Here is a 12,232-nt window from a genome sequence, read left to right as displayed (position 1 = left end):
GCCTGCGGGTTTTTATCGCTGCCACTGTAGGCAGGCATTCAGGATATATGACTGTGGCGACTTGCACCACTTCTTCTCGAGTCCCTACTCCTTGGTGAGCATATACTCGTGGTCAGCTGTGGGTCAAAGCCCTGGTAGCTCAGCTACCTGTAGACATCAACGTTGTGTCGTTCGCAATATCGTAACCAATGAAGTTCTTCTTTACTGAGGTGTGATTATTAATAATTTAAAACATCTATTGATACATAAAATTTAGGCCTACTCTGAGATTATTGTAAGAGCGGAAAAGATTATCAAGTATTGGGCTCTGAAAAAAAGAAGACTATAAATAAACGTACTGGACTAAGGCTCTCCAGAAATTTAAAAATATTACCCTGATGCAGGATGCAGGAGCAAATTTTAAGAAGTTTGGAATTATTTTTAACCTCTCAGACATGTTTTTTCCAACTTCACGTGTGTTGAACTGATTAAATCGAATCAGTGCAAGCGTTAATTTTTAGAACACATAGTTTGAGGCAAAGATGAATATTGTTTGTACGATATTATTACTTATTACTTACTCAAATCAGCTGATCTGTTAGCCAGAATTATTTCATAAGCGAGTTTAGAAGCTACTAGCCAACCTTTTTACACGCAGGTCAGAAACTATAGTCCGTTCACAAAATTTAGGCGGTTCGAGAGGAAGTTCCTGCACTACTATTTTACTTAATGTATATGTTGCAGTTGAATGACGTTTTGGCAAACATCAGCTGTTGAGCTATTGTTTTAAAAATGGGATCAAGTGGAGGGGATAAATTTCTTCCCCTAAAACCGCCCAATTTTTGTAAATGGCATATGAGAAGTACATTGTACTTGCTTGATAGCTGCTATTGGAAAAGTTGACACTACCGGAAACCTAACACACCACTTCCTGGATTTTGAGCTTACTAGATCGTAAAACTATCCACAGGAACTTACAGTTTCTTGTGCATGAGCAACAATTAGGATTATTCATGATGATGTAGGAGGAATTGGGCAATAGGGGAGTTGTATGCTGTACTCGCCTACAAGACTGTTTTTTTATTTGCTGAATAGTGACTTGTAAAATCGAGCCTCAAGCACTTGGGATTCTTAATCCAGGTTTACATGCAAGACAATATTGACCCTTGGATCTTTTTTTTAAGATTTTTGTCAGATTTAAAGAAAGGCCTTAATACTGAAAAGAAGTACACTTAAAACTTCATCGTGTCATAAAATTGTCTCTTAATTGTTTTCGCGTATTAAGAATTATGTACAAGAATAAGCTTTGCAGGCACTGTGCTGAAAACAATACAGTAGGTAGTTTACTTGTGAAGCATTAAAATGTGAGCTTTCAAAATTCTTGAAATATCGTGAATGCTACTTAATCTAATATTTTATTTATTTAATGTCAAAAAACTTGGCATGATTTTAGAATATAAAATCATTATTATAAACATAAAGTTATGTTTATGGGTAAAAATTATTAAAAAAATATCAAAAATTATAAAATATCGGTATTTTAAAGATATACAATTCTATGTATATAAACTTAAACATTTAACAAACGTCCCAAACCAAACTTGGTAGTTTTTGGCCTATATACAACAATTGACTATTGGATACGTATTAATAGTCAAAGATACAACTAATAAAAAACCATCCCAAACATTAGTTTTAAACTATGCACAAATTACTGCAGTTCAGAATTTAATTTAAACTTAGTCTGCAAACCATTGTTTGATCAACTACAATTTTACTTCTTATTTATCGTAAAATGTCAATCAAGTAATTCAACTTCCTAGAATAAACTAAAAATGACAAACTAAAATGTTACTTAAAATAGTTGAAGTGCAAATATATTGTTCTATAACAACTACAATTTGTCTTAGTTTTGACTATTACTACTACAACGGTCAAGCGCTAGTAGTCACGGAATCAGCTGATCAAAGTCATGATCAGCTGTCGTACAGTCGCACCGCGCGCATTTCGCGCTCAGTTGAATCAGTGTTATTGAAATGCACGTGTGATTTAATTACAGAATGGATTTAAATAGGAACAGAAGTGACAGAGAGATAAGAAGAGATGAACTACCGAATGGACGGACACATTTGAGAGATGAACAGCTGAAATTTCTGATAATTGGAGATTTTGGTGTTGGTGAGTGAATACTTTGTTTGTGTTATCTAGATTGGTGTCAAAGGTTGTTTTTTAGCTTTTACTATCACTGATTATGATTGTGTAGTAACACTATGAATATAAATTGTTAAATATTTTTATTTATTACTGCGACGTAATAACAGTTAATGACAGCATAAATGGTTTGTGTTGTTAAAATGTTGGATAGCAGTAAAAACCTCTATGATTAGGACACTAACCATTCGCCAGTGTTTCTGAAACTACCAATAATGAAGCAAATATTAAGTATCTGCAATCACTAAGATTTACGTGATGTACTCTATATTTTACTGTGGTAGGTAATGCGATTAACTTCTTTATTTATAGTTTATCTCGAGTTATATTATATATGTCACTAAACAAAAGTGACGTGCATGACAAATAATCCAGGAAAAAGTACAATTGACCTACATTGTATAACGAGTTTAAATTCTATACGGTATATACGATAATATATTCACTAAGGTTTATTTCAGGTAAAACAGCTATAGTCCGCAGATATGTTGATGGTAAGTACTATAAAAATTATTTTATTTTGCCTTTATTGTTCAGAATAAACATTATATTGTAATTAACTAAATTAAGTATTGTTCAACAAGCTTGTTTAATGTTATCAATATTGTATAGTAAACCAAGTCTATGTATGTGTTAGAAACGTACTAAAACTGATTATTTCTCAATTCGCATTTACAATAACAGAAAAAGAAAACCCGTACTGTACTGGGATATATGTTATAGTGTGTACCGGCACGTCTGTGATGCCGGTAAAATGTTTACGGATGCGTTAAACAAGAAGTAATTTAATAACGATTGTTTAAATATGTTGATTTACAAGTATGTATTTATCGTATTAAATAAAACCTTACCTATGTCATGTACCCTATCAAAATATGTTTCGGAATTGTGTTTATTTAATCCAATATTCTAGTCCAGGGTTGGAACAAGCCTTTTAAAAAACGTATAAATACACTATTTTGTATAAAATTTCAATCAATATTTTGCTAACAAAAATTTAGAAACATAATTATCATAACAATTGAATTATAAAATGTATAACAGGAAAGTGTTATGTCAACAATATAGATTTTATGAGCGGATTTTAATTTCTCGACTCGGTACTTTAAGCTCATTTTTCAACGGTGAGGTCCAGTAAATACTTGACTTAACAAAACATTTATACAGGCTCCGAATAGTCATTTTGTAAAAAAATAAATTGTCAAACTTAAAACAAGAATTGTCAGTTTAAACACAATGAAACCCGTGTAAATAGTTAAATTTGTACCAACAAACTTTTGGAACGACAGAAATTTCACTGTATACTTTGAAACGTTCTCTACATTTCTCTATTAGTTAATGTATGAGTCGCTTGTGTATCCAGTTCATCCAGTTTATCTAGTTTATTTAGCCTGTTTACCTAATTTCTCTCATTGCTACGATTGAGCATGTGCAACAGACTGAATGCGACCGGGTCGACCCAGAGCTTATTCACGTCAACAAACAAAAAGTTTACTCTCGCCGAGGTTCAAATCTCAGATAACGCCTGTCCCAGATTAGGTTTGTTTGTACAGAGGCTTATTGTTTGTCCCAATGCTTACAACAGTAGTGACATGTGTCACAATGTTATTTTGTAATGTTAAAGTTTTTACGTTTATGAAGAAATTTGTTCAAATAATTTAGATGAAGGTTTGGAAAATAAATCAGGAGTGGATTTCAAGTTATAACTTAGTCTTAGAAATTCCTGTTTATGCCTTTTGCTTATTGCACTTTAACTATTGTTATGGCAATTATCAACATTAGTCTACTGTTTTATGACTAATATGGTATACTTAGGATTAACGAATTTGTTACAGGGTTACGTGATCGTTTCTCATCAGTTTTTTTTATTTGGTCCGTGAAATATTAAAACTCTATGCTTATTATTTCAGCAACATCAATTCGTTATTTTGAATATATTATAATTACTAACAACGTAGGTACATGATAACGTAAAACTTTAATTTAGCAAAAATATTTTATGGTTTTAAACATACCAACACTTGACTAGACGAGTTTCAAACAAAAAAATATGTTTTCGTACTCAGACAGTGAAATAAAATCTAGCATACCAATTGAAGAAAACTCCCCGAAGGTCGTACGATAAAAATTAAATTAATTTGAATTAATATCGTGATTTTTTTTAATCATTGCATAAGAGTAAATATATAAACTCAAATTACTAAAAAAAATCTAAAATCTAAATTTTAATCAAGCGACCAAAGTGTTTTATTCGACAATGGAAAAATTACTGCTACAACACAGGTTAAAATGTATTACAACAAATGTTGAGATTTTGCATGACTTTTTTTCTCAATTGTGCGTGTAATTCCGACCCAAATGCACTGCATTGAGTGATCATTCATTGCATTGGTCGATTCAATGATGATCGGTTACGATTCGGCACTGCATTCAATGCAGAGTTGAGGTGGACTCTTTAGTTTGGACCTGACTGCGTGGATCGGTAAATTCCGTCCGCGTGAATCATCAACCCAACGATATATCGACCTCTGTAGCGGATCATTCCCACTCTCAGGGGTGCTGTGCTGAGTGTACAAGTTCCGGAAACTTTGAGAAATCGTTTAGACGCAAAATTACAATTTACTTATCCGGAATCCTTCAAAAAGTCCGTGATTTTATTTTTAAACCATTGCAGACGCAACGAAATCAGAAAAGGCGAGTAGTATATCGAATTATTGGTCTCTAATACAACAAATTTTAGGTCCATCCAAGCCTAAATCGTGGAAGTTTAAGCAGACTTAGTTAGCTTTGTTCGATAAGTTCAAGATCAAAATTTTAAACCGCCGCCGTTTTGGCTAGGATGGACCTTTTGATGTCGGGTTTGTGACACTGTTTTCTCCTAATAATTATATGAAGTACCAATAATTGGACCCATACAATTCTTCATAAAATCTTAACTTGTGTGTCCTGTGTTTTAGTTTACCGAACCGTCTAACACTGATCTCTGTGAAACTTCCAGTAACTGTTTCTATATGACAAATTCCTCGGAAGGAATTTCCCCCAAACAAAAACTTAATTCACTCATTTAGTTTCAAAAGTAATCATAATAAACTTATAAACGTTTATTTTCTTGATTTTTCATGGAAATAGTAAGAGAAAGCTACATTGTTTACATTTTACAGTTCCTAACAATAATAACAGACAGACTAATCAAATAGAATATTTTGTAAAACAATCGTAAAGTTTATTTCTTATGAAACCGTCTATTTTACGAAATATCTAATACGTTATAAACATTGGTAATATGAGCTGACTGCTGTTTTATAGCGGCTTGGAACGACATTTCCGTACAATAGTTTTAATTAGGCTTATATTCCACAGTTGTTAATCCTTTTAGTTAAGCCTATAATTTTAGTGTATTGTTGAAAAATAAGTGCTGGTAGTTAAACAGTTTTAGTGGACCTTGGAGAGTTTTTCAGTATCGAGTAATATTTTTATTTGTACACAGTTACTTTAGAGAATGAGTGAAATAATTTGGCTGGCAGATTGGCCTATCTTGAAAATCCACTCTGAAATGGTGCTGGTGCATGCACTCTGAATGTAGCTGCATTTCAAGACATTATCTTTAATTATTAATTGCTATGATAATATAATAAAGTGGCTCGGTCTACGTAGTGGTCAGAACACAATGCTTTCTTTCATGGAGATCTTGCAATACCGCTCATTACCAATGGATTTCTTCCTTATGGAAATGTCGATTCACTCCTTGAACCTTCCTAGAAAAAATATGACTCACAGTCGAGGAAAACTCTTCGTGTTGGAAAACTTCTCCCTCATATAAGCCATGCAATGACACATTCTACCACAATTAGGTAATGTCTAATAGTCAATTATAATCGTGATTTCCCTGTATCCGACTCAGAACTATAACAGTGGTTCTCTTATCTATCACTAGAGAACAACCTGACCAAATATAGATCAATGTACACAGTGATGTAACTGCACAAATCAATATTTATTGAATAGTCCACGTCCACTAGAACTGTTTTGAATTGCTAGGGAATTAGAAACAATATGTTAACAAATATTTACTTTTGACTCAAAATAAAACTGATTTCCAAATCTTGGCGATAGGAATTATTATGGTGCCAAACAACTTAAAATTGATTCATAAAACCCTTTTTGACCTCTATCTAGACCAAAGGTCGCGGTGTAAAAAATACTGCCGTGACGAAGCAGTTTATATTTGTAACTGACATTTTGAAATATAAATAATAGTTGAGTATTCCCATTACTAAATTGTAATATTTATTAAGGTCCATGACACAGCAATTTCAATGTTTGATGTATAGGCGGCCAAAGAGGCCTTTTAATGAAACTCAGATGAATAAATCTTCAAAATTTATAATAGGACGGGATTACTTGTGGTATCTATAGCACACATTGTGAGAACCAAGGTGTCTGTGGTAACCGTGGTAACACATGATGTGGTTGTGATCTTGCTCTGGACCACAGAAAAACGTAAGCTTTACAAAAACTCGCCCCGACCAGTTAGGTTGACTGGTCACTTGATCTGCTTACAAAGTGTGGTTTTGCATAATAAGCCTTATAACTAGGAATTGCATAGTATCCGCACTGATATAAGGGATACAGTTGAACCTCGTTTGTACGAACCTCGTTAAAACGAATTCCTCGATAAGACGAATTTTTTTTAATCCCCTTGACACTTTCATATAGGTCAATGCTAAAAACACCTCTATACAACGTAGTAATTAAGTTAAAAACCTCCATAAGACGAATTTGTTTGTGACATGGGCTAGGACTGATTAACCTCTATACAACGAATATTCTTAGCACAAAACCTCTACAAGACGAACGTGACCTCTATAAGACGAATTTATCATAATCTTAACCTCCATAGTACGTAGTTTTCAAAACAAACAGAAGCTTGTCCCAACATGAAACCCCCACCCATCCCTCCTCCTTCCTCAATCATTGTTTGGAAAAACCTTGGAGCAAGGAGAAACCTCTATAAGAAGAATAACAGCAGCATTAAACCTCGATAAAACGACCCTCTTTATTAAGAATACCTCTATTGTACGAATATTTCCCGTACCCCTTGAAATTCGTCTTATAGAGGTTCAACTGTATTCAGGGTGTCCAGTAAGTTAACAGGCCAAGTTACAGGGCCATGTTAAAATTTTTTAATTAAACCTTTTCAGTAAAACTTAAAAACAAATGTGTTACTTTACATTATTTATACAATTTTTTATAAGCCTGTTATTAAAATATGTACACTGCAACAAAGCTGTTCAGTTTTTTGGGACACCCTGTATTAAAAGTTCAAAACCAACATACCGTATTGTCAAATTATTTTTCCTTCATAACATTGTTATTTTTGGAACATTTTGTTGCAGGAAGATTTTCTTCAAACTATAAAATTACTATAGGTGCAGATTTTACTTTGAAGACTGTCCTTTGGAATGGCGAAACAAGAATTAATGTACAACTTTGGTAAGTAAAATTAATGCACACAAAAACGTTTAACATTTTTCATCAATTTTTATTTCCTTATGACACTGAATACATTTTTATAAGTTATTACATGATAGAAATGTTCACATACGCCCACAATTTGTGTGGTTTTACTCAGTCTAACTTTATGTGGCGTTGTTATTCCTTAGAGTAAAATTCTTCAAAAAATTGTATTTTTCTGATTACTCTATACCTTTGTGCAAAATATAATTAATTTATATATTTGAAGGCAAATTTCACAAAAACCGTTTATTTAACAAAAAGGTTGCAAGATGAATAATATTTTGGAAATGTTATGAAAATTTCAACGATGTCTTATATAAGCTTAGTTTGAACAAAGAATAACTGAGAAATTAATTTCTTTCTTGATACAACTACAGTTTTCTTTATATAAACAATATTAAAAATAGGTAGTTTTATCAATTTAACATAGATGGGGACACCCTACTTAATTCCGGGGGGTTATGGAACAACACAGCTGTGTAGAGCCATGTTGACTAACCTAACCCCAACTGCTATCCAACCACCATCCTTGCTTGAGGGAGAGGGTTTATAGTGCGTTCACACAGCCGTGGCACCTGAGGGATTAGGAGGCCCCAAGGGTTGCCATGGGGTGTCCTAATCCGTCAGGTGCCACGGCTGTGTGAACGAGTATAGTAGAGGAGAGTGTGTGTGGTTCATATTTAATAATGAAAATGTCTACAAAAATGGCTCGGTGTATATAGACCTATTGCAGCCAAAGCACGTTCTTTATATTTCTGGCATGATTGTCCCACTAAAATGTAAAACTGGCTTGTATCATTTCTAGTACATACAGCATTAAATCTGTTCTATTTCTTCAGGTGCTTTTTGTTCTTTTCAGATAAAAATACACACCCTTTTAGAACCAGTGTTGTTGCTGTTGGTAGAGTATGTAGGTGTTTTCATAGGATGAGGATGAAAAGCCAAGATTATTTTATGACTAATAAAGAGTACAAGGATTCATAAGATATATGGCTTCTTGGCCTTCTATGAAGGTCCAAGGTGTCCCCAGCAAAATGTATCAGGTTGAATTGTTTTCCTTAGGTATTTTATGTGAAACATCACCTTTACAAGCCTCTATAACACCTGAGAAAAGCTGAACATGGTATAATACTGTACCATAAACATTTTTTTGTAAAACAATTATTTATCAGTCCAATAATCAACTTTATACCTGTAACTTAAATGTCAATATTTTCTAGGGATATAGCCGGTCATGAAAGATTCGGCTATATGACAAGAGTCTACTACAAATCCGCGTAAGTAGCTACTCGATACCCAATTGTGATAACTGATAGTAGTTTCATCAGATCATTGATTTGGATAAAAATAATAATTTTATAACTTAATCTAGTGGAGTAACCTTGAACACTATGTTCACAGAGTTGGGGCCGTTGTGGTGTTTGACCTCACAAGAAGTGCTACAATACAATCTGTTACAAAGGTATACAACTTTACATTGAATAGCCTTTATTTACCATACTGTATTTGAGTAGTTCACATAGAAAAAACAGCTAAGTTGGTCTATCGTAGTATGTATTATAATTTTATTTACAATCTGTTCAGCTTTTTGATCATTTAGTAAATACAATAACTAAAGTTATACTGTTAGGTAACATAACAAACAAGCTTGTTGGTCTCAATTTCCATTGACAGATCTAACTTTAAAAAGATTTCAGTGAAAATATAAATAAAAATTCCATTAAATATATATCTGTCTGTTAAGTATTTGATTGTCATATAAAATGTACTAGTGGCTTTGCAGGAGAAAGCCCCTGAAAACACTTGAAAACTATTATTGTAATGTTATAGGTTAATAATACCCCCGCAAACTTGCAGACTAAGTGAATTTCCATTTTCCCGATTGGTTTTTCAATTAAATATATTTAAATAACATTATAATTAACAAGTACCTAGGTTTGCTGCTACAGGGCAATAAGCATTTGCAAATGTTCAAAAATTAATTTTTTGGAATTTTTATTATTAAAAAAGAACCCCGTTACTTGTAGAATATCACAGTAAAGCTAATTTCATAACGAGTAAGAAAATTCAACCGGATAAGGGCTAAGTGAATTTGGTATAGGAAACACAGAGTATTAAAAACATATTGTTTTTTCCAAATAAACTGCTGCCATTTTGAAACCGAAAAAGATAATTAATATCTGTTTTCGCCAAAATGTTTATCTATTAAATACCTTGAAAATGATTTATAACATCACATATTTTTAAATTTGAAAATTCCAAGATTCGAACTGACCCTCAGTTTTCGGCACACCCTGTATCGGAAATATGTTTACGTTATTCCTTGGGGTAAATTTAGCAGGTAATAATTTTATTTCATCCTTGTACGTTAAGCCGTTTTTCCGTAATCAATTCGAGACACCTTACGTCGGACACTCTGTATACATATATAAAAGTTTGAACGAATAGTGTTTTTGGTCTCTGGGGACATCAAAATGAAAAGTAAATTGGTCCCAGGCCCAGGTCTTACCATGAGACCAACGGTAATAGCTACTTCCCTATAGGGAAATTCGCTAAAACAAACTTAAGAATCTATCTGTCAGAATTTCCTTAATAATTATTTTGGATCACAATGTGGGCTCAATGTATGGAACAAAGTTTTGCCGTACTCTCTGAAAGGAACTGTCAATTGTCAATTGAGTTTCCTTCAGTTGAATCAAAGTTACTAGTGATTTTATCTAGGGTTGGCTTTATTCTGTGATTATATGTATAAATTCATATTTATGTTATCTACGAATCTTCCAATTCATCACTTTCTTCTTGTGGTTGTGACTCAGTGGTTTTATTTGTGACACAGTGTTTTTTATATTTGTGACTCAGTATCGTAGCTTTTATTTCTTACTCAACTCAGTGGTTTTTTACACAGTGGTTACATGACCTGAGAGAGAAAGTGACTCTAGCAGACGGGACTGCTGTGCCTGTGGTGTTGATGGCTAACAAATGTGATGTGACCAGCAGTGTACCTATAGACCTCATCACAAGGATGTGTCGAGAGTACAATATCGATGGATGGTTCCCCACGTCCGCCAAGGAGAACTTCAACATAGGTAAAGTTGTTGGAATCCATGGTGGTTTTCGGCACTGTCCTTCCGAGATTGACAATCAGCCGAAAACCGCTATGGATTCTGATGGCACTGGCTATGAAAGCCTAAGACAAGTCAACCTAGAATAATGAAAAATTGTGATCAAACAAGGGATGTAATATAGACTGGTACAGTATTCGACTGAGGTTTGAGGCTGATATGGGACAAGCTCACCTTGATCATAGGGTCTCATATGTATGTATCTCGTGACAAGTTGAAAATGAGGGGTATTAGGATTTCATTTTCGCAGCTTCCATTTCAATGATCAAGTCTGGAGCTGCGAATCTGTACTGTATCAATCAGTCGTATATACTCCATACATTGTAAAGTGTATTAACAGAATAGCTATGAATACATTTGAAATAGAACATAATACAATTTTTATTTTAAATATACTTTTAGCGAATTTCCCAAATAGGGAGAGCTATTACCATAGGTCACATGGTAAGATCTGGGCCCGGTTTTCTTTTTAGTTTTGATGTTCCCAGAAGCCAAAAGTACCATCCATTCAAATTCATATATGCCCTTGGTGCGACAACTTAAGTAAATATGAATTGATATTGATGAGGTTTAGTACAAAAGTGTAAACATACAGTTATTCAAACAAGTAACCAGCATGATTAGACTATGGGAACGGGGTCTTGTGGGGAGTTTATGTGGATAAAAATAGGGTTTCCTATCATTTATCCTCCAAACATAAAGTTTTACGTTGTAGAACAAACTAAAAATTCTGACATTGAATTAAGCATTGTTGTACAATTAATGTGTTACAAAGAATTTGCTTTTATTCCAACACTGTTTACATACCTACTTTAATTGTGATAGAGGATTATGTTTAAAGTGAGTCTCATCATTAACAATTATTGAATACATTTATTAGTAAAAAGTAATACTGTACTTTGTGTTTTCAGGGAAAGCATTTGATTTCCTGATCACTCGAGCGCTGCAGACTAAAGTGCCTGATCCAATCTACAAGGAAAATATTATTTTAAATCAGAAAACAATTTTTGATAAAAAGATCTACATCAGAAAGCAAGGCTGTTGCCACTGACTGGGGTTATGCAGTTCAACATTTCAACACCCTGGCTACATACACTTCTAGTCATAACTTTTTTTATAAGAACCCACCAAATACTATTTTTTTATGATTTTTTACATCTGTATCCATATTCTGTATGAATTAGTTTAGAAATATTACATGTTAATGATTGAAAAGTACGAGGGGCCGTTCAATAGCACTGCAGTTGGCGAGTACACCTTTAAAAACGTGGCACGCCGCTTATAGTCCTCGCCACCCTAACTTGAGGCAGCCCAAAGTAACCTGCAGGGTTATCGGCTGATCCCACTCGACCCATTTACAATCTTATTAGCAACACTTCCGTGAACGCCAGAACGCCATAGTT

At 33.7% G+C, this 12,232-nt stretch overlaps 1 protein-coding gene across 1 annotated transcript; it reads left to right on the top strand.

Moving 5' to 3' along the window:
* The first annotated feature begins 2,001 nt into the window (after window positions 1-2,001).
* LOC128986682 (ras-related protein Rab-38-like) lies at window positions 2,002-11,966 on the top strand. The gene is made up of 7 exons (XM_054407169.1): window positions 2,002-2,157; window positions 2,652-2,684; window positions 7,587-7,683; window positions 8,928-8,984; window positions 9,109-9,169; window positions 10,613-10,793; window positions 11,741-11,966. Exons 1-7 carry the CDS (start codon window positions 2,040-2,042, stop codon window positions 11,878-11,880), a joined length of 687 nt encoding a protein of 228 aa, XP_054263144.1. The 5' UTR covers window positions 2,002-2,039; the 3' UTR covers window positions 11,881-11,966.
* The last annotated feature ends 266 nt before the right edge of the window (window positions 11,967-12,232 follow it).

Source organism: Macrosteles quadrilineatus, unplaced genomic scaffold (assembly GCF_028750875.1).
Source record: "Macrosteles quadrilineatus isolate MER2022 unplaced genomic scaffold, UCM_ALF_1.0 Scaffold_2__2_contigs__length_208266976, whole genome shotgun sequence".
Taxonomy (NCBI): Eukaryota; Metazoa; Arthropoda; class Insecta; order Hemiptera; family Cicadellidae; genus Macrosteles; species Macrosteles quadrilineatus.
The sequence above is the reverse complement of the archived record's forward strand: the minus strand, read 5'-3'. Positions and strand labels throughout refer to the sequence as shown.

Coding starts and splice junctions, on each gene's coding strand:
- LOC128986682 (XM_054407169.1), top strand. CDS start 2,040: ATGGATTTAAATAGGAACAGAAGTGACAGAGAGATAAGAAGAGATGAA. Junction 8,985..9,108: donor AGAGTCTACTACAAATCCGC/GTAAGTAGCTAC, acceptor CTATGTTCACAG/AGTTGGGGCCGTTGTGGTGT. Junction 9,170..10,612: donor CAATACAATCTGTTACAAAG/GTATACAACTTT, acceptor TTTTTTACACAG/TGGTTACATGACCTGAGAGA.